A 22,070-nucleotide genomic window follows, 5' to 3' on the forward strand; every position below is an offset into this window, starting at 1 on the left:
TGTCAGCCTTCATCATTTTGACTAAACCTCATGTGTTCTGATCATGTGCATAAATTTGATTCGCTCACATATGTACAGGATGCTGAAGATCGCTCAGGATGCTCAAAGACTTCGGACTGGTTATAGTGCTCATTTGCATGACAGCTTCCTGCAGTCTCAGCATTGCAGGGGCCAATACTGCTGCAACAATTAACATACGGGTCAGCCTCACGAAACAAAGCATGACCGTTAATTCTTGTTTACATGTTAATCACACACAAATTATTCAAATCATTTAGACAAACTGCAGCAACATAGCACAGAAAAAAAGTCTTTTAGGCCGAATTCTCACTACTGCAGTGTGTACAATGACCCGTTTCTCAACACTGATATTTAACATTTAGAAAAAAATAAAAAGCTATTTTAACCTGAATGTTTAATACTTTCTTTGCAAATGTTAATATGGAGCCCCTGATGTTCTGCGTCGTCACAAACCTTTTCCATTATAACGCAAAGGTTTTGCATTCGCATGCAAATGCTGTGCTTTGCTTAAGCTCAGAGGTGAAGCAGCTCACTGAATTTTACGTTGATCTTGGATTGAATTATAAAAGACAGGCTTCCCAAAATCAAACATGATTGTTTAGTGACTCAAACTGAAACTGAGAGTTTCCTCATACAGTAAAAGCTACATTTACAGAGACTGTAGGTAACAATCGCTGAATAAACTCCGCAGACTGGGGAAACGGCTTTTAAATGTTAGCTATGCCAAAAACAAGGCTCTACTGTAGGCGGTGTCTTTGGGCACCTCGTCCTACATTTGTTTGCTGTCTGATGAGCATGTATTTTGCAAGGGAATGCAAAACATTTGCGAGGGAACAATGTCATTAACTTTTTTTTTTTTTCCTCAAAACCACGGCCCCTTAGGAGCGCCGTACATTAATGAAGTAAACTAAAAAGAAAAAAAAAAAGAAAAAATTAACAGCACAAATAAAGACAAACCTCTGGCTGTCGATGTGTTGGAGCAATGAGAAAACTGCGCGCTACCCTGCAGGTTGAAGCCATATGACGAACACACACTGATAAACCAAACCATTAAAACCACTTCCTTGTTTCTACACTGACTGCCCATTTTATCGGCTCCATGTACCAAATAGGAGTACATGCACTTTAGTTCTACAGTTCTGTTTTTATCTGAATACTTCATTAACCCCTTTCCACCCTGTTCAACGGTCAGAACCCTCAGAGAGCAAGTATTATTTGGGTGGGGTACAGTTCTCAGCCCTGCAGAACTGGGGATAGTCCCAACAAAATATCCAGCAAACAGCTTCTTGAAACCATTGATGAAGGATGACCAAGACAAACTGTGCAGCAACAGACACACCGCTGACTTTACATCTACAAGATGCATCAAGAAGGTAGGCGTGCATAAACAGTGGTTATATAATTATATAAACACAGCAGCACTGCTGTGTCTGATCCACTCATACCAGCACACCACAGTGTCACTGCAATCTGAAATGATCTACCACCCAAATTATACCTGCTATGCATTAGCAGAACAGGGTAAAAGGGGGGGGTAACAAAGCATCAGAGAAACAGATGGACTACAGTCTGTAATTGTAGAACTACAAAAGTGCCCCTATAGAGTAAGTGGAGCTGAGAAGATGGACAGTGAGGGTAGAAGCAAGGCGGTGATTTAAAATGTTATGGCTGATCATACAATAAATGCTCGACCAAATCAAGCCTCACTGCTCACCTGAAGCCCAGATAACTTAAATGAAGCTCTTATTTTGAAAATATGCTTGGAAGAGGAACAAGCCATTTAGAAGCCTAAAGACCCAAAAAGAAGACATTCTGGAGAAATACAACCCAATTTGATCACCAGGAGTCATGCGCACACGCGCACACACACACACACACACACACACACACACGTGTATATAAAAATAAAGGGAGAGAAGCATGGACAAGAACTTGGAGGTTGCAAGTTCCATGCATTCCTCTGTGTCTGTATGCACGCTAAACTGTTGACCTTTCAGGTAAAACTTGAACGTATGCTGTTATTAATGACAACCAAGGGAATATAGCCAGGAAATAAATCAAACCAGGCTGAATCAGTAAATGAGTCACTGGAAATATTCTACATGGGTAGGACTCAATTTACACAGTTCAGAAGCTATAAATAAGATTTACTATTTCTAGATGCTGACACCTACAAATTTACTGCATGCTGACCACCTTAATGCAAAACAAATGGCAGCAATGACCTGCTCCAAGTTGTTCTACAGTGGACCAGGCAAATGCACCTTAAAAGCTAAATTTGTATGCCATAGGGTTATGAAAGAAATATAAGTTTTATATATACACACACACACACACAAGTTATGAGAGAACTTTATCTAAAAGTTTATATACGAGAGATTTTATTTATGTATGCATGCGAGAATTTTTATTTTAGTAATTAGGTTTAAAAATACTTTCTGCAACAGCTTACACGTTATAAAGTGAAAAGCTGGGAACCCTTCGATTTCACTCAAGTTCAGAAAGTAACGTTTTTGAGTTATTCTCCCACGGTGCAGTCCAACCCAGCATAGACAGACAAATATCCAAAGCCATAAAGAATTGTACCACAGGCTTGAGTGCAATGCAAAGACTTTAATGACACCTCTGTGCAAGTAAATGCATGTTTTCTGCACGTCGACATTACACTGCAAGTTTAAAACTGTACATTAAAAAGAGACGCGTCTGGACTAGGCTCGGCCAGAGCGCCTGCTTATTTTCTCTTCCTTCTTCGGTCTTCTGCAAGACACATTCCTACTGCATTTCCAGTGCCCAGAGTTTTGGAAAGCTGAGTATGGTTTCAATGGACCGTACCTTGACACAGCTAAGCAAAGCCCCCTGGCAAAGGCTGGGTCCACACCTCCCAGATCCAGCCACAGCCTGGGCATGAGCGAACATGTCAAAACACGGTCCAGAGACGACATCTTCAGATAAGATTAAGGATGAATGCACAGCATTCAAAATTAAGTACTGTGAGCTCTGGAAATGCAGTCATGTGCTGCAAGATGTACCAAATTACCCATTACAACCCACAAAAATACCAGTGTTCATTTATTATAGTAGCATGCTTTTGTCTACGTGTTCCACAGTGTTAAGTGCATTTAAATATTAAGCAATACTTTGAGCGCAGTGCATAAATAGTCTTAGTATCTTGTGCCTCTTCTTTTCGTAGATCCTGGCAAAGAAAGATAATCCAGTAAACAGCTAGGTGCAACAAGCAAGAATTGGTACTAAAAATTTAGTGCTTACCTCTGCCCCTTTGGCAGTGGGAAAACTCTGCCTCATCATTGTCATCATATTCATTTCGTTTGGGCCTCTGCTGAGCAAACATCTTGCAGTAAGACCTTCTTCGCCCAGGTCTCCCTTTAGGCACAGGGACAAAGACAAGCTTAACACATGCTGAGCGGACTCAGACCTTCGAGCCTGAAGCAAAAAGAAAAAGCTGCCTTTGGATGGTCCTCAGGAACTTGTAAACTCAATCTGCTGACTACAAGGAAGTTACAACAGTGGTCATGATGGCAAGTGATAAGCTTACAAGTTGTAACATCACCAGCCAGAACATGCACACACATGTTCATGTGGTGTCTAAGTAAATTAGACATCTTTCAAAAGCTGCATTAGTTAAGCTATAGAACATAAGAGGGAGTTATCGTGAAATATGGCTGCGATTTTGGTCACCAATAGTTCACAGCCGTGATGTTATAGCGATAACATGACAGAGTGTACTATTGCTTTTATACAACAGTTAAAGTAATAAATGAATAAACTGGCCGTGAACACGGCGTTTAATATGTTTTAATGTTCAGATCCTTCCTCCTAATTATAGCGCCTTAACTAGCAGCTTGTAGCTACATCAGAGTAACGAACTCTGCCCACTCGCTGCTCAGCCGGCAGTTCTACTCCTTATATACTCCTTGTTCCAAAAGGGGTCAACCCATACAGTTTACCAGTATAAAAACGCACTTGAGGCAAACACTCAAGATCCAGTACAACGAAGTTTTCTGTGCTTTATTGAACTTAATAGGCCAAGTCCTTGCCCTGAAGGTGAACCCCCCCCCCCCCCCCCTAAACTAAATTTACCATATGCTGACCATCTGAACAACAAATGCCAGTAATGACGTAATGACGTGGCAGTAAAGTTGTTCTGCAGTGGACCAGACAAATGCACCTTAATTACTATAAAATAAAAAGTGGGGAAAAAAGCTGTAAACACCACCTTTTTCTTGAAGCCCATTGGCTGGCCTACAGGACCGTGACTTCTGTTTGCCACTACAGCTGGTCCAGCTATCCTGATCCAATACATCTCCTTGTCGGCCTTCTCTGCACTGATGTTCTGAAGAAAGATAAATAAATAAAAAATAACCCTCAGAAACAAGCCAATGTGGCAACTGTGGAACCTACCAAGCTATACAGAACACGGGACCAAGATTGATCAGCCCAAATAACTGCTTACCTGAGTAAGACCTGGACTGGCCACCCTTTTGTCCTTTACCCTTGACCCTGTCTACTTTAGCAGGAGCATGGAGCAGCTCTCCACATTCTACTGTGCCATGTCCCCGGTCCTGTTCACTCAACTCTGCTCCATCCTGCACCTTCCTGGTTTTGTGCTTGGCAGTCTGCCAACCACAAGGGGTCAGTGCAGGCCTAGGAGCTTGCTGCCTCAATGCTAACTTCTGAGATTCAAAGGTGCCTGGCACTTGTCCATGTTCCTCTAGCTCACACTCACAGTCTTGATCGGAGAGCTCCTGCACTACGTCCTTCTCCAGATAGCCATAGCGCTCCGCAAGGATTGTTTCATCCTCATCCGGTAGGCTTACTCCACAGCAAGCACATGTTTTGGCACAAACCGAGCAAGCATCATCTATGTGCTCCTCATCAGAGTGGGTGGGAACAGCACTGGTTTCAGCCAATTTGCCACCACCCATGTAGACTTGCCCGGCCACAAGTTCATCTTCCATGTCGGTGGAGAACATCTCGTCCCTGGAAGAAAGCTCATCTAAGGAAGGACTGAGGACACTTTGACGCTCCTGGGCAACTTGAGGGTAATAGCTGTAAGGGTATGCATTGCCCAAGGAGTGTCGTATAGGAGGCAGCAGAGGAGTTGTAGTATCCAAATACACCATGGGATTGACCTCTTTCTGAAGCACCAAGCCAGTGGTGGTCTTATTGCAGGGCAAGCGGAGGATTTGATACGCAAGGTCATGGTCTACAGCAGTCTGCACCGGAGGCTCAACAACCCCTACAGACTTGGGAGACGAATTCCCTGATTGCTTGCCTTGGTCTGAGGCCTCGCCCTCAAACGGATAAGACTTCTCACTTATCTCAGAAACGCAGGCTCCAGAGTCTTGGCCCACAGCCAAATTCAAACTCTTCATATTAGTCAAAGTGTTGGGATCATTATTTCCATCAGATTTCGCACTTTGCAAGCATGCCGTCTCTGTATCTCTCAGCTGGTCGTGAATTCCCTGACCCTCCTCATGGACAGAAGAGCTGTCCAGAGGAAGCACACCTGACAGCGCACACTCTTCTAGTCGACCGTGGCTTGACTCTGCATCGTACACAGCCGAATCACAAAAGGTCACTGGCTTCGCCCCTTCATCTTGCTCTGACTTGGCAAGCTCAGGAGCAGGCTTAGCATCTCCATAGCTCAGCTTCTCCACCTCTTGAGTATAGCAGATTATGGCAGGAGTTGAGGAAAGCATCACATTGGATTCTTTGACAGCTCCAGACTTTTCAGTGTCTTGGAGACCATCCAAGCTGTCTGCAAGTTTGCTGATTGGATCTCCAGGCTCTGTCTGGGCTTCAGAGGATGTAGTGTCTCGATGCACACTCATCTGCTGGAAGTGCTGACGGAAGCGTAGGTCATATGAGGCAACTGAGGGAAAGAGGGGTGCCATCCTTCTGTAATCAGTCGGCTGCATGGGTGCATGTGGGACCACGTAACCAGGGTACTGCATATATTGATACGGAGCCATAAAGGGACGTCCAAAAGGGAAAACTAAAAATAAATATAAATAAAAAAAAGCCATCAGATGAAAACACCACCACATCACTTGGCAATAATGGACAGAGTAGTCCTATGGGACCAGAGATGGTCTTGTAATGAGAACATCTGGACACTAGAGCTAGGCGATATGGCCAAAAATGTTCACAAAACTTCATATACAAATCTGATACATCTTGCTATAAATATCAAAATCATTTCTTTCAAGTTTGAAGGCTGACTTCTGCTCCTGGGTGGTTAACTGCCATTTTAAACTATCCTTTATGGTCAGAACATGACGGACACTCACCAAACAGTGGAACAATTCACAAATCTCATGGGAGAGTTTCTGGTTAGCCATTTTTACCAGCTGGAAAAAAAAAAAAAAAAAAAAACACAGCCGCAACTTTTTATACTAAACAACTTAAAGAAAACATTAAGCTATCTGGTACTGAAGTTGACTGTAGCTTCTCAACAACGTTAGCTTAATATGAACAGCAAACCGTGGCTCAGTAAGTCAGCGACAGATCACACCGCCTCACTGCCATCAGTCCTACCACATCCATATCAAACCACATCACAGTATTCAAACACCAGCTAGCAGACGACTGGATTTCTCTATTCTATTCTAGTAGTTTGAGGGGTGTATCACAACATGTCTGATGCTCACTGTGTAAAAGCATCAACTTCAGTTTGATTCTCTAAAGCCAAACAGTCCTCCTTTTAGGTACGTTTAAACTGAAATCTGTGCTTGTGTCTCATTCGACCTACAGTGACATCAATTCACCATGCTGAGAGAATGACCGAGCACTACTTCAAGTTAGCCAGCTGCTAAAAACAGCTAGCCTTGAAAGATAGCACTCTACCACTCCAATGCCAAAAACAATCTTCAGTTTACTTTGTTAAATCAGGGCTGTAACTTGCATGAACCTACTTTCACTTTCATTCCCAAGCAATGCACCAATAGTAAAATATGAGTGAGTTCTGTAACAGTGCTGTAGTTGTGAGGAGCAGACATGATTTAACGCCACTAAAACTTGTTAGCATGTAAGAAAAGAGGCGAGTTCAATGTAGGACGGAGGAGTTACGCCATTTCTCATCACTTACACTTGGCTACCGGAGAGGTAACTCGACTCAAACGGGATATATATAATACTCCATGTTTCAGACCTTGCCCAAGTATATTTGGCAACTCATTTTACCCCCTCCCCCCCTCCCTCCCTCCCTCCCTCCCTCCCTCTAAATGTCAAAAAGATCAGAAGTGCGCCCTCTTGTGGCAACAGTAGGGTCACTTTCCTTGCAGTAGAAAACACCTCCAGGGCTGTCGCTAAAAAACAAAAGGTGAGAATGACCCATTATATCGAACGTTTATTGAACCCCTCATTTCTATCAAGGAATGTTATACGTTTTGCTTGTGATTGCACTCAACACAAATGTGGGGGTGTGTTGTAAAGGTTAAAGCTGATTTCTCCACAATCCAGCAACAAAAGTTTAAAAAGTTGCCCGTGTTCTCATCACAAGGTCACGTCTACCAAAGCAAGACCACCGAGAAACAAGACCGATATTCTTACCTGGCCCTGGGAAGCCATATTGTCCAAATGGATCCATAGGCCATTGACACATGAAATAAGGTTGAGATGGTGGTTGAACATAGAAAAATGGTCTGCTGTGGTTAACTGGGTGGTGAGGCTGTTCAACATCTGTTGATTGTGAGGTACTGTTAACATCTAAGTTAGAAGACAAAAAGTGCATATCACAAAAATCTGAAGACATCAAGAAACCATTAGAGGAGATCAGGCACAACCCAACACCTAAGCTAAATAACAAAGGATTTGAGCAAAATTTATTGTTGTACATACAAAACGGCCACAGATTAAGACATCTCTGCCATCTAATAAAAACTACTGGGCCAGTTACACCAGTAACAGCTAGCACCCCTGAGAGCCCATAATCATAATAAAGGCAGGCCTATGAAACTTGTGAATTGTGAAAAGATTGTGAAGTCAATGCTTAATATTACACAAATGCACTGGTCTCCAACACATTTCAAAGCAAATTTAGGATTTATCCATGTCCTTTTTTACTATATATAAGCAGCTTAGAAAATGGATGGATGGAGATATATATATATATATATATATATATATATATATATATATATATATATATATATATATATATATATATATATATATATATATATATATATATATATATATATATATATATACAAATAAATAAAGTACTACATACAAGAAGGAAAAGCCAACTTAATTTTGTTCAGTTCCATTTATCCCCATTCATTCAAGACTGGCTTGTGGGCACCCTCTGGGGTTCTGCAGTGATTTTTTTTGTTGTGAGCTAGTTGATCATCTAATCCCAATTTTTCTAACTAATACAGATTCATTTCCTAATTAGTTTCTGTAAGTGAAGGTACAGGCCTGCTTTTGTGGCCAAGACCAGCAGTGAACCCACTTTTTCTGGCTTGAAGCTTGAATCCTGAATGTAGTGTGCAAGACTACTAGTATGGTGTGGTTGTGATGTCACAACATACGGTGCACAAGCTCCGTTTTATTAGGCTAAATCTCCCCACTTAAGATACTGATCATGTGAGCTACGGTTTTATAGAAGTACACTCAACTGCAATTTAGATATAAAAGTGATTCATCTTTCAGCCCAATTCAAAACACCACGGTACAGGCACCAGGAGGGCGATTCACATACTACCGGAGAAAATCCTGTAACTTAAGCAGTGTGATTAAAAACCATTATTAAAAAAAGTTGCATTTATGGTACAAAAACAGGGTTTTAGCTGTTAAGATTATTATGACCACCTCTTTTTCTACACTAATTGTCCATTTTATCAGCTCCACTTACTGTATAGGTGCATTTTGTAGCTCTACAGTTACAGACTGTAGATCATCTGTTTCTCTGATACTTTAGTAGACCCATTCTACCCTGTTCTTCAGTGGTCTGGACCCCATAGACCCTCACACTGCAGGTACTATTTGGGTGGTGGATCATTCTCAGCACTGCAGTAACGCTGACGTGGTGGTGGTGTGTTAGTGTGTTGTGCTGCTTTGTGTGGATCAGTCACAGCAGTCCTGCTGGAGTTTTTAAACACTGTGTCCACTCAATTAGAAGCACCTGTGTTGTTGGTCCACCCTGCAGAGGTAAAGCCAGAGATGATGGTATGAGCTAATCATCCTCTGGTCCTTCATTGGTGGTCACAGGACGCTGTGGGCTGGATATTTTTGCTTGGTGGACTACTCTCAGTCTGAAGTGTTCACAAACTCCAGCAGGACTGCCGTTTGATCCACTCAGACCAGCACCACATCAGTCTCACTGCAGTGTTGAGGATGATCCACCACCCAAATAGTACCTCTGTGAGGGTCCATGGCAGTCCCGACCACTGAAGAACAGGGTAACAAATTATCAGAGAAACAGATGGACTACAGTCTGTAACTGTAGAACTACAAAGTGCAGCTATACAGTAAGTGGAGCTGATAAAGTAGACAATGAGCGTAGAAACGAGGAGGTGGTCATGAGATTAGGCCTGATCGGTGTACATGGTTCCATAATATGGCTGCAAAAAGGGGTTTTCTCTCACAGTGTTGGAGGCCCCTTTACTAAAGAACATCTTTAAACACACACTCCCTTAACTTTGACCACAGCACACTAACCTTCCATTTTCAGTGAAGGGGCAGAAACCTCTACACAGGATACCAAACACCGCAATACTAACAAGGGGAAACACAAAGCAGGTGAAAAAGTGAACCGAGGACACTGAACAGCGACACCAAACGCGGCAGGTTTGTGGATGAGAACACCGACCTTAAACGTGAAAGGTGACGATTCAAAGTGGGAATAGAAGTGAACAAAGCCAGAGTAACAAACTCTGATCCAACACACGCGATCTAACACATTTATAACTTCCATCCACGCCAGCCCGTCTGCCCGGCCGCAGCAGCTGCACTCCATCATAAAACCTCAATTAGCCGCTTCAATTAGCGCGCCTGTTCACACCGGCGCTGACTGGCTGTGCCGCCGCGTTGGGTTGAATTAGGCACGTCAACGGCGCCGCCATCTTGGGGAGGTCAACATTCAGTACCATTACAGAGCGGTAGTTTAAGAAAGATCCTGTCGAAAATTCCACTATTCCAGGAATAATGCTCTCAGAAAGTGGGACAGGATTATATAACGGAGGAATCGCAGTGATCCACGCTCATGTCTGTGTGATCCGTACTGTTTGTGTGATGTTTATGTGCGGATATGGTCGCGTGGTTGCTGAGGCACAAAGAACCTGTTGATGTGATTGGTTTTATATTAAGTTTATTTCATTTAATAGTCTATTCAGGGGATCTTTGTAGCTAAGTAAGTCATACCATTTCTTAATCTGTATAGAGATTCATACTAGATTAAGGTTAGACCCTTTCTCAGAGGTGGATGAAGTACACAGATCATGTACTTGAGTTAAAGTCGAGACACCCAAGGTAAAATATGACTCCAGTAAAAGAAGAAGTTCCTCCCTTTAGACCTCCACTTGAGTAAAAGTACTAAAGTATTTCCCTTCAAATGTACTTAAGTATAAAGTAAAAGTACTAAAAGAGTAATTCTGGCTCTGATGTCCTGTTATCATTTTTATAACCAGACTGGCTTCATGAACTCATTTCAGGTGAAAGTCCTCCAGCGTCTCTCTTGGTAAACCAGTCTTTTAATAGAACGTCATTAATTAGTGACGCTGACGTCTATTAAAATGATCAGAAGCACAAAACACTGAAGGTAAACAGTTTCCATCAGGGAGAACCGAGTGGCTCTGAAATCACTTTTTACACACAAGCAAAGTTTCAGTTTCAGATTTATTTACAACTTAGTTCCAAGTTTAAGTTGAATAAAAACTGGCTTTAAACTCAGGATCACAGATGAGCTCCTTTACTATGTTGATCTGTAGGCCTCTGTTCATAAACATAAACCAGCCCAAACTAATTTACTATAAAATGAAACGGTGTTTGTAGAAATTCAGAAAAAAGCCGCGTCAGTCACGACTGCATATGTGGACATATGATAGATAGATAGATAGATAGATAGATAGATAGATAGATAGATAGATAGATAGATAGATAGATAGATAGTGAGTGAAGAAATCTGACTGTGAGTCTGCTTCTTAAATTCAAATATAACGTGGTGAAAATAACATAAACTCCTTTTACACGCTCGTTTATGCCGAATATGCCAAATATCACGTGAGTGACGCACAAGCGGATTTTCTGCCGCCGGGGGATTCCCAGTCGTTGTATCGCGGGTGGTGCACGAGGTGTTTGCGTGATGCATGCTGGGTATTGTAGTGAAAGCGTTGAGGGGAGAAAACCACTAACGTGATACCAAACAGTGAATTCCGTCTAATCGAAGAGGCTAAAGGAGGCAGTGCTGTGCTGCGAAATACTAACACAACCTGACAATAACACATTAGATACACGTTTTGAGCCCCTTTAAAAACACAACGCGTACGTTCTTTACGGGCCACGTCCAGAAGTGGGCGCCAAAACGACACGGGTTGGCTTTGGTCTTACGGGCCACCGTACTAGTTCTGGATTCAAGCTAACAGCTCGCTGGCAAGACCCGGGCAGTAAGTGTATAAAGTCTCTAAATAACGGCAGCGTATCGGTCATTTGGTGTTCAGCGGGTCAGTGTTAGTAGTATTTCTTACCGTACTCGTAGCTGTCAGTGTCTGTCTGTGTGTTAATGAAGCTGTTTTGGCAGCTGAAGGTGGACTGTAGCAAAGTTAGCCAGCTGTGCTAACTAGCTAGCTACCTGAGTAAATGCCTGAAAAGCTGTGAGGGATTCAGTGGCTAAAGCTAACGCGGTAAATTATTCTTTATTTCGGGTATTTTGTTCTGTTTTGAGTGTTTTGGCCACGAACTAAAGTAGGTTAATAATGTGTCGGTGAGCGTTTGGTCAGTTTTGGCGTTTCCATCGCCGTTTAGTGTTTCGGGAAAGCTGAAATGTTCGTATTTCGCCTGTTTTGAGTGTTTACTGTGTGGGTTTGAGGCGAGGTTGTTGGAGAGAAGCCGTATAAACGGCTCCGTTTGTCTGAAATAAATGTCTTAATGCCGTTTGTTTAAAAGCGTCGACACTTTCAGTTTCAGTTCCTTGCTTGCTAAACACCGCTGGCCGAATGCGGAACCGAGTGAAGCGGCTGTCAAGCGCCCGTTTTTATCGAGCGTTTCAAATGGAGAAAACTTCACTGACCAGATCAGCGTTAGGAGTTAATCTATAGGAGTTAATCTATAGGGGTTATTCTATAAGAGTTATTCTGTAAGAGTTGATCTATAAGAGTTATTCAATAAGAGTTATTCTGTAAGAGTTATTCTGTAAGAGTTATTCTGTAAGAGTTAATCTGTAAGAGTTATTCTGTAAGAGTTATTCTATAAGAGTTATTCTGTAAGAGTTATTCTGTAAGAGTTAATCTATAAGAGTTAATCTATAAGAGTTAATCTATAAGAGTTATTCTATAAGAGTTAATCTGTAACAGTTATTCTGTAAGAGTTAATCTATAAGAGTTATTCTGTAAGAGTTAATCTGTAAGAGTTAATCTGTAAGAGTTATTCTGTAAGAGTTAATCTATAAGAGTTAATCTATAAGAGTTATTCTGTAAGAGTTATTCTGTAAGAGTTATTCTGTAAGAGTTAATCTGTAAGAGTTAATCTGTAAGAGTTATTCTATAAGAGTTATTCTGTAAGAGTTATTCTGTAAGAGTTAATCTATAAATTATTCTGTAAGAGTTATTCTATAAGAGTTAATCTATGAGTTATTCTGTAAGAGTTATTCTGTAAGAGTTATTCTATAAGAGTTATTCTGTAAGAGTTAATCTATAAGAGTTATTCTGTAAGAGTTATTCTGTAAGAGTTATTCTGTAAGAGTTATTCTATAAGAGTTATTCTGTAAGAGTTATTCTATAAGAGTTATTCTGTAAGAGTTATTCTGTAAGAGTTATTCTGTAAGAGTTAATCTATAAGAGTTAATCTATAAGAGTTATTCTATAAGAGTTATTCTATAAGAGTTCATCTATAAGAGTTCATCTATAAGAGTTCATCTATAAGAGTTCATCTATAAGAGTTCATCTATAAGTTATTCTATAAGAGTTATTCTGTAATAGTTAATCTATAAGAGTTATTCTGTAAGAGCTATTCTATAAGAGTTAATCTATAAATTATTCTGTAAGAGTTATTCTATAAGAGTTAATCTATAAGTTATTCTGTAAGAGTTATTCTGTAAGAGTTATTCTGTAAGAGTTATTCTATAAGAGTTATTCTATAAGAGTTATTCTGTAAGAGTTATTCTGTAAGAGTTATTCTGTAAGAGTTATTCTATAAGAGTTATTCTATAAGAGTTATTCTGTAAGAGTTATTCTGTAAGAGTTATTCTGTAAGAGTTAATCTATAAGAGTTAATCTATAAGAGTTATTCTATAAGAGTTATTCTATAAGAGTTCATCTATAAGAGTTCATCTATAAGAGTTCATCTATAAGTTATTCTATAAGAGTTATTCTGTAATAGTTAATCTATAAGAGTTATTCTGTAAGAGCTATTCTATAAGAGTTATTCTATAAGAGTTATTCTGTAAGAGTTAATCTATAAGAGTTATTCTATAAGAGTTATTCTGTAAGAGTTAATCTGTAAGAGTTATTCTATAAGAGTTATTCTGTAAGAGTTATTCTGTAAGGGTTATTCTGTAAGAGTTATTCTATAAGAGTTAATCTGTAAGAGTTATTCTATAAGAGTTATTCTATAAGAGTTAATCTATAAATTATTCTGTAAGAGTTATTCTGTAAGAGTTAATCTATAAGTTATTCTGTAAGAGTTATTCTGTAAGAGTTATTCTGTAAGAGTTATTCTGTAAGAGTTAATCTATAAATTATTCTGTAAGAGTTATTCTGTAAGAGTTAATCTATAAGTTATTCTGTAAGAGTTATTCTGTAAGAGTTATTCTGTAAGAGTTATTCTATAAGAGTTATTCTGTAAGAGTTAATCTATAAGAGTTATTCTGTAAGAGTTAATCTATAAGAGTTATTCTGTAAGAGTTATTCTATAAGAGTTATTCTGTAAGAGTTAATCTATAAATTATTCTGTAAGAGTTATTCTGTAAGAGTTAATCTATAAGTTATTCTGTAAGAGTTATTCTGTAAGAGTTATTCTATAAGAGTTATTCTGTAAGAGTTAATCTATAAATTATTCTGTAAGAGTTATTCTGTAAGAGTTAATCTATAAGTTATTCTGTAAGAGTTATTCTGTAAGAGTTATTCTATAAGAGTTATTCTGTAAGAGTTAATCTATAAATTATTCTGTAAGAGTTATTCTGTAAGAGTTAATCTATAAGTTATTCTGTAAGAGTTATTCTGTAAGAGTTATTCTGTAAGAGTTATTCTATAAGAGTTATTCTGTAAGAGTTATTCTGTAAGAGTTATTCTATAAGAGTTATTCTGTAAGAGTTATTCTGTAAGAGTTATTCTGTAAGAGTTAATCTATAAGAGTTCATCTATAAGAGTTCATCTATAAGTTATTCTATAAGAGTTATTCTATAAGAGTTATTCTGTAAGAGTTATTCTGTAAGAGTTAATCTGTAAGAGTTAATCTATAAGAGTTATTCTGTAAGAGTTATTCTGTAAGAGTTATTCTGTAAGAGTTAATCTGTAAGAGTTATTCTATAAGAGTTATTCTGTAAGAGTTAATCTATAAATTATTCTGTAAGAGTTATTCTGTAAGAGTTAATCTATAAGTTATTCTGTAAGAGTTATTCTGTAAGAGTTATTCTGTAAAAGTTATTCTATAAGAGTTATTCTGTAAGAGTTAATCTATAAGAGTTATTCTGTAAGAGTTATTCTGTAAGAGTTATTCTATAAGAGTTATTCTGTAAGAGTTAATCTATAAATTATTCTGTAAGAGTTATTCTGTAAGAGTTAATCTATAAGTTATTCTGTAAGAGTTATTCTGTAAGAGTTATTCTGTAAGAGTTATTCTATAAGAGTTATTCTGTAAGAGTTATTCTGTAAGAGTTATTCTATAAGAGTTATTCTGTAAGAGTTATTCTGTAAGAGTTATTCTGTAAGAGTTAATCTATAAGAGTTCATCTATAAGAGTTCATCTATAAGTTATTCTATAAGAGTTATTCTATAAGAGTTATTCTGTAAGAGTTATTCTGTAAGAGTTAATCTGTAAGAGTTAATCTATAAGAGTTATTCTGTAAGAGTTATTCTGTAAGAGTTATTCTGTAAGAGTTAATCTGTAAGAGTTATTCTATAAGAGTTATTCTGTAAGAGTTAATCTATAAATTATTCTGTAAGAGTTATTCTGTAAGAGTTAATCTATAAGTTATTCTGTAAGAGTTATTCTGTAAGAGTTATTCTGTAAAAGTTATTCTATAAGAGTTATTCTGTAAGAGTTAATCTATAAGAGTTATTCTGTAAGAGTTATTCTGTAAGAGTTATTCTATAAGAGTTATTCTGTAAGAGTTATTCTGTAAGAGTTAATCTATAAGAGTTAATCTATAAGAGTTAATCTATAAGAGTTATTCTGTAAGAGTTATTCTATAAGAGTTATTCTATAAGAGTTCATCTATAAGAGTTCATCTATAAGAGTTCATCTATAAGTTATTCTATAAGAGTTATTCTGTAAGAGTTAATCTATAAGAGTTATTCTATAAGAGTTATTCTATAAGAGTTATTCTATAAGAGTTATTCTGTAAGAGTTAATCTATAAGAGTTATTCTATAAGAGTTATTCTGTAAGAGTTAATGTATAAGAGTTAATCTGTAAGAGTTAATCTATAAGAGTTAATCTATAAGAGTTAATCTATAAGAGTTATTCTATAAGGTATTCTGTAAGAGTTATTCTGTAAGAGTTATTCTGTAAGAGTTAATCTATAAGAGTTATTCTGTAAGAGTTAATCTATAAGAGTTATTCTGTAAGAGTTATTCTGTAAGAGTTATTCTATAAGAGTTATTCTATAAGAGTTATTCTGTAAGGGTTAATCTATAAGAGTTATTCTGTAAGAGTTAATCTATAAGAGTTAATCTATAAGAGTTATTCTGTAAGAGTTAATCTATAAGAGTTAATCTATAAGAGTTAATCTATAAGAGTTAATCTATAAGAGTTCATCTATAAGAGTTATTCTATAAGAGTTATTCTATAAGTTATTCTATAAGAGTTATTCTATAAGAGTTATTCTATAAGTCATTCTATAAGTCATTCTATAAGAGTTATTCTATAAGAGTTATTCTATAAGTCATTCTATAAGAGTTATTCTATAAGAGTTATTCTATAAGATTTATTCTATAAGAGTTATTCTATAAGAGTTCATCTATAAGAGTTATTCTATAAGAGTTATTCTGTAAGAGTTATTCTGTAAGAGTTAATCTATAAGAGTTAATCTATAAGAGTTAATCTATAAGAGTTCATCTATAAGAGTTATTCTATAAGTTATTCTATAAGAGTTATTCTATAAGAGTTATTCTATAAGTCATTCTATAAGAGTTATTCTATAAGAGTTATTCTATAAGTCATTCTATAAGAGTTATTCTATAAGTTATTCTATAAGATTTATTCTATAAGAGTTATTCTATAAGAGTTCATCTATAAGAGTTATTCTGTAAGAGTTATTCTATAAGAGTTAATCTATAAGAGTTCATCTATAAGAGTTCATCTATAAGAGTTCATCTATAAGAGTTATTCTGTAAGAGTTATTCTATAAGAGTTAATCTATAAGAGTTAATCTATAAGAGTTCATCTATAAGAGTTCATCTATAAGAGTTCATCTATAAGAGTTCATCTATAAGAGTTCATCTATAAGAGTTATTCTGTAAGAGTTAATCTATAAGAGTTAATCTATGAGTTAATCTATAAGAGTTAATCTATAAGAGTTATTCTATAAGTTATTCTATAAGAGTTATTCTGTAAGAGTTTTTCTATAAGAGTTATTCTATAAGAGTTCATCTATAAGAGTTCATCTATAAGAGTTCATCTATAAGAGTTATTCTATAAGAGTTATTCTGTAAGAGTTAATCTATAAGAGTTATTCTGTAAGAGTTATTCTGTAAGAGTTATTCTATAAGAGTTATTCTATAAGAGTTAATCTATAAGAGTTAATCTATAAGAGTTCATCTATAAGAGTTCATCTATAAGAGTTCATCTATAAGAGTTATTCTGTAAGAGTTATTCTATAAGAGTTATTCTATAAGAGTTCATCTATAAGAGTTCATCTATAAGTCATTCTATAAGTCATTCTATAAGAGTTATTCTATAAGAGTTCATCTATAAGAGTTCATCTATAAGAGTTCATCTGTAAGAGTTAATCTATAAGAGTTAATCTATAAGAGTTCATCTATAAGAGTTAATCTATAAGAGTTATTCTATAAGTTATTCTATAAGAGTTATTCTATAAGAGTTATTCTGTAAGAGTTATTCTGTAAGAGTTATTCTGTAAGAGTTATTCTATAAGAGTTATTCTATAAGAGTTATTCTGTAAGAGTTAATCTATAAGAGTTATTCTGTAAGAGTTAATCTATAAGAGTTAATCTATAAGAGTTAATCTATAAGAGTTAATCTATAAGAGTTCATCTATAAGAGTTCATCTATAAGAGTTCATCTATAAGAGTTATTCTATAAGTCATTCTATAAGAGTTATTCTATAAGAGTTATTCTATAAGAGTTCATCTATAAGAGTTCATCTATAAGAGTTATTCTGTAAGAGTTATTCTATTAGAGTTCATCTATAAGAGTTCATCTATAAGAGTTCATCTATAAGAGTTCATCTATAAGAGTTATTCTGTAAGAGTTATTCTGTAAGAGTTATTCTATAAGAGTTAATCTATAAGAGTTCATCTATAAGAGTTCATCTATAAGAGTTCATCTATAAGAGTTCATCTATAAGAGTTATTCTATAAGTCATTCTATAAGTCATTCTATAAGAGTTCATCTATAAGAGTTCATCTATAAGAGTTATTCTGTAAGAGTTAATCTATAAGAGTTCATCTATAAGTTATTCTATAAGAGTTATTCTATAAGTCATTCTATAAGAGTTATTCTATAAGAGTTATTCTATAAGAGTTCGTCTATAAGAGTTAATCTATAAGAGTTATTCTCTACCTGTGACCTGAAAGTTGCCGGTTCAATCCCCAGTACCGACAGCACATGACTGAGGTGTCCTTGAGGAAGACGCCTAACCCCCAATTGCTCCCTGGGCGCTGCGGATTGGGCTGCCCACCACTCCGGGCAAGTGTGCTCACTGCCCCCTAGTGTGTGTGCATTCACTAGTGTGTATGTGGTGTTTCACTTCACGGATGGGTTAAATATGGAGGTGTAATTTCCCCGTTTGTGGGGTTAAAAAAGTATCACTTAACTTATTTAGGCTGAGGAAGATGCTGTATGAATAAAACTTATCACCAGATTACCAAAACCTGTCACAACAGTTGAGAAACTGCACTTTTGTAGACTTTTCATAATCCTCATCTACCACCTTTCCATGGCTATAATATATTGCTAGCAAGGTAACTATCTAGTCACAACAAGTCACTGTAACCTCAGTGCCTCAGATCAACTCACTTCTGTAATATTTTTGATAATCATTATGTGCAACTATCTCGGTTGGTCTGTTAACGTTTAGGCGATGGCCATGCTGTCGGCACAGTTAGAAGAAGTGAGGAGCCAGGCGGAGAAGAGCTTATTCATGCCTGGTTCTGCGCAGGAGGTCAGGACAGGTGTGTATGCCATGGCCAACATCCCACTCCCACCGTCAGCCAAGTACCGGTACATTGCCGCTGAAGCCATGGTGATCGAGAACAGTGGTGGAAGTAACAAGAATGAGGTGAGCTGAACAGTGCAGAGCAGAGCGTTGGGGCTGTCTCTTTTACTCAGTTAAAAATAATTTATTAAAATCTACTTTTTTTGATGAATTAGCAATGATTATGATTAGTTGGTACGTAATGCATATTTTAAATGGGTGCACCCTTGTGTTTAACCCTTTACTACGAAGTGTTTGTTTATTTCTTTATATTTTAATAAACTCCTTGCTTATCATTTTAGAGAATTTGAAACTATTTTAGAATTTATGACTGGCCGTAAATGGTTCGTTATTGTTTACTTGTTATTGTGAGGTCTCTGATTACTCATTGGCTCATCAGAATTATGTAAGCAATAGAACACGAGAGGGAGTGTTTATCACGAAACACCACAGCTGTGATTTGGTCACTGTAGATCATCACAGCTGTGATGTTATAGCGATAACACGTGACCTCGAGTGCTCTACTGCTTTTATACAACAGTTAAATAAATACAGTAAGAAATGAATAAACTGGCCGTGAACGCGGCGTTTAATATGTTTTAATGTTCAGTTCCTTCCTCCAAATTATAGCTCCTTAACGAGCAGTCAGAGTAACGAGCTCCGCCCACTTGCTGCTCAGCCGGAAGTTCGTTCTCCAGCTCCACACAGACCAACTGACAGTTTGGGAATTTAGTGTAGTCTCATCGTCAAAGTCTGACCAAATTGGCTGTCGGTCAAATGTGCTATTAAAAATATCCAGTAGAACGCCTCTCAACCAATCAGCTTGCATGGCCGGAACTATCTGTTGTATAATATCCGATACCATATATAAACAACGCTGACAGTCCTACAGTAGATTGTTATGTATAAATATGGTATTTCTCTCATTACTTACTTACTAGCTTTCTAGGCAGTGTGTTCAGTACAGATGAATCTATTCATAGGAAATCCAGGTTCAAGTAGGTGCCATTCACAGTGCAGTGTATTTCATTCTCTCCTGCTGTCAGACCATAGCCTCTTTGCAGAAGCTGTCCACAGCTCTCAACATCTTGGAGAAATATGGCTCCAACTTGACCAGCTCTAACAGACCCAAGTACTGGCGCACAGTGAAACACAACAACCCGGTGTTCAGAGCCACAGTGGATGCCATTCACGTGAGTGATGCTTAGAGTTTGGAGTAGATTTTATACCTTTCTCAGTACGAGGCTTGCAAGTCGATCTGAATTTAGCTTAGTTAGACTTTGTGATATCAAACATGCACCATGATATCAACTATAAAGAGGAAAGCAATTATAAAAACAGTTTACATCTATTTAAATTAACTTATTTACACACAGTTTAAAATGATGGCTCTTCAAGGGTTCTTTACTGAATAAAATGGTTCTCTACACTCATAAAAAGGGGTTCTTTAATAAAGAAAATAGTTCTTTATAGAACCATGAACACTCGAACCCTTTGCAATGGTTAAAGGGTTCTTTGCATCGTGGAAGGTTGTTCAGATTGATAGGTAATGTGTTGTACATGGTTCTATGCAGAACCTTTTTGAAAGCAGGTGGTTCTGTTTAGATCCTTTTTGAAAAGGGACTTCTAAAGTACGGGGTTAATAACCTGGGGTTATTTCTACGGTTAGATTATTTATTTATTCAGCCGCGGTTTTATAACATACATAATTACCGCTGCTCTCTGCCAGGGTGGTCGAGCTGTGCTGTGTCTTTATGGTTACACCAATCAGCAGCCAGATGGCCTTAGCTTTCCAGATGAAGTCATAGAGCCAGACATCGCAAAGGTGGCATCAGTGACCCTCGAGGTCATGAGTCTGCGCATGGAACTGGACATGCTTGTTAAGGTTAGTGGTACACTACCAGCATTCTCAGTAATATAAAACAATCTGATGTTGAGTAAATGCTTAAAGGTTTCAGATAATTAGTAGGATTAATCTCCTGAATTCCCCTATTGGATGTTGTGATCTGATTGAGAAGGAATGATTAACTTAACTCTACAATTGACTGGCAACCTGTCCAGGGTTTTTCTGCCTTCCGTCCAAAGACGTTTCTGCCTTCCGTTTTCACTTTGACATTGAACTCTGTCAGTTGACAAAGAACATAATTCACTGTGATTTAGTCTGTTAAAACAATAAACCGTGAAATTGTCCATGGGGAGTGAATATTTTTTGTAGGTCTTACTCCTCACACATGGTTCATAAGTGGCGTTAGCATGCATATGATGTAAACCACCCAAAACCATGTTTAACATTTTCTTCTTAAGAATATATTCGTTAATAAATTGATGGAACATGTAATGTGGGGCTACTGACGTTTCTCTGTTTTAATGTTCTGAAGTTATTTATCATTAGTTACTCAATTTTAAATGAATATACACCAATCAGGCCTAACATTATGACCACCTCCTTGTTTCTGCGCTCTTTGTCAATTTTCTCAGCTCAACTTACTGTATAGCTGCACTTTGTAGTTCTACAGTTACAGACTGTAGTCCATCTGTTTCTCTGATACTCTGTTACCCTGTTCTTCAGTATATTTATTTCTATTTATAGGATGTTCATCCTCATCCTGAGTTCTTTGAGAGAATTATCCACTCACTCACTCGGAAGGTAATGTGTTTTTTTTTCTGTGTTTTGTTGTCTTTATGATGTCTATATTAATTTCTCTCCATTTCCTGTCCTCACTCACGCGTTATGTCCTGACCCAGCAGGATGATGAAGAAGTCAGCACAGATTCGGCAGCTGTATCTCCGGTTAGTGATAGACCATGGCAGAGAATGTCTCTGCCTATGAACTCTCTCTCCCAACCCAAAGGCCTGCTGTCTCTCTCCTCCCTCACCTCTGCCAAGCAAACAGGTCAGCTCCTCTCTTTCAGAACCTGCTTAACCTGCAACCGGCTGCACCAGCTTTTCAGTTTTAGCCTAGTTACAAGTTTTAACTACTCAAGTCTTACAAATCAAAATGGGTTGAGCCACAGGCTGGCCTTTACGTAGAGCCCAGTAGCCATTAAATACTGCTGTTGTCGAAAGAAAACCTTGTATCTCCAAAATGGTAACTTTACAGGAGAAAGATAAAATCTACTTTACTTTTAATGTAAGTCACTGGAACTAGAATTTTTTTAATTTTTTTTTCCCAAGTAATTTTGGGCCATTTCTTTTGGTCCATTCATCATGAAATTACCACACAATGTTAACAACATTTTCAAATTATATCATAAACTGAAAATCATCAAAAATGG

General features: G+C 37.4%; 2 protein-coding genes across 3 annotated transcripts in view; one reads left to right on the plus strand and one right to left on the minus strand.

Moving 5' to 3' along the window:
* Positions 1–2,624: 2,624 nt before the first annotated feature.
* Positions 2,625–9,974, minus strand: buc (bucky ball). The gene is made up of 7 exons (XM_017705983.2): positions 9,857–9,974; positions 9,706–9,762; positions 7,594–7,749; positions 4,493–6,037; positions 4,256–4,372; positions 3,289–3,402; positions 2,625–3,214 (listed from the first exon to the last, which is right to left on the minus strand). Exons 2-7 carry the CDS (start codon positions 9,710–9,712, stop codon positions 3,183–3,185), a joined length of 1,971 nt encoding a protein of 656 aa, XP_017561472.2. The 5' UTR covers positions 9,713–9,762; positions 9,857–9,974; the 3' UTR covers positions 2,625–3,182.
* A 1,529-nt stretch (positions 9,975–11,503) lies between these two features.
* LOC108432260 (E3 ubiquitin-protein ligase RNF31) overlaps positions 11,504–22,070 on the plus strand; it is a 37,472-nt gene continuing 26,905 nt past the window's right edge. Inside the window, exons 1-6 of one of the 2 annotated variants that reach the window (XM_017705984.2) lie at positions 11,504–11,648; positions 18,679–18,879; positions 19,842–19,988; positions 20,525–20,680; positions 21,386–21,442; positions 21,541–21,688. In XM_017705984.2, the coding sequence (XP_017561473.2) occupies positions 18,682–18,879; positions 19,842–19,988; positions 20,525–20,680; positions 21,386–21,442; positions 21,541–21,688 (706 nt within the window). In that variant the 5' untranslated portion in view covers positions 11,504–11,648; positions 18,679–18,681. The remainder of the gene's footprint in view (positions 11,649–18,678; positions 18,880–19,841; positions 19,989–20,524; positions 20,681–21,385; positions 21,443–21,540; positions 21,689–22,070) is intronic. The other variant, XM_017705985.2, reaches the window with a different exon arrangement.

The sequence above is a fragment of the Pygocentrus nattereri genome, chromosome 19, assembly GCF_015220715.1.
Source record: "Pygocentrus nattereri isolate fPygNat1 chromosome 19, fPygNat1.pri, whole genome shotgun sequence".
Lineage (NCBI taxonomy): Eukaryota > Metazoa > Chordata > Actinopteri > Characiformes > Serrasalmidae > Pygocentrus > Pygocentrus nattereri.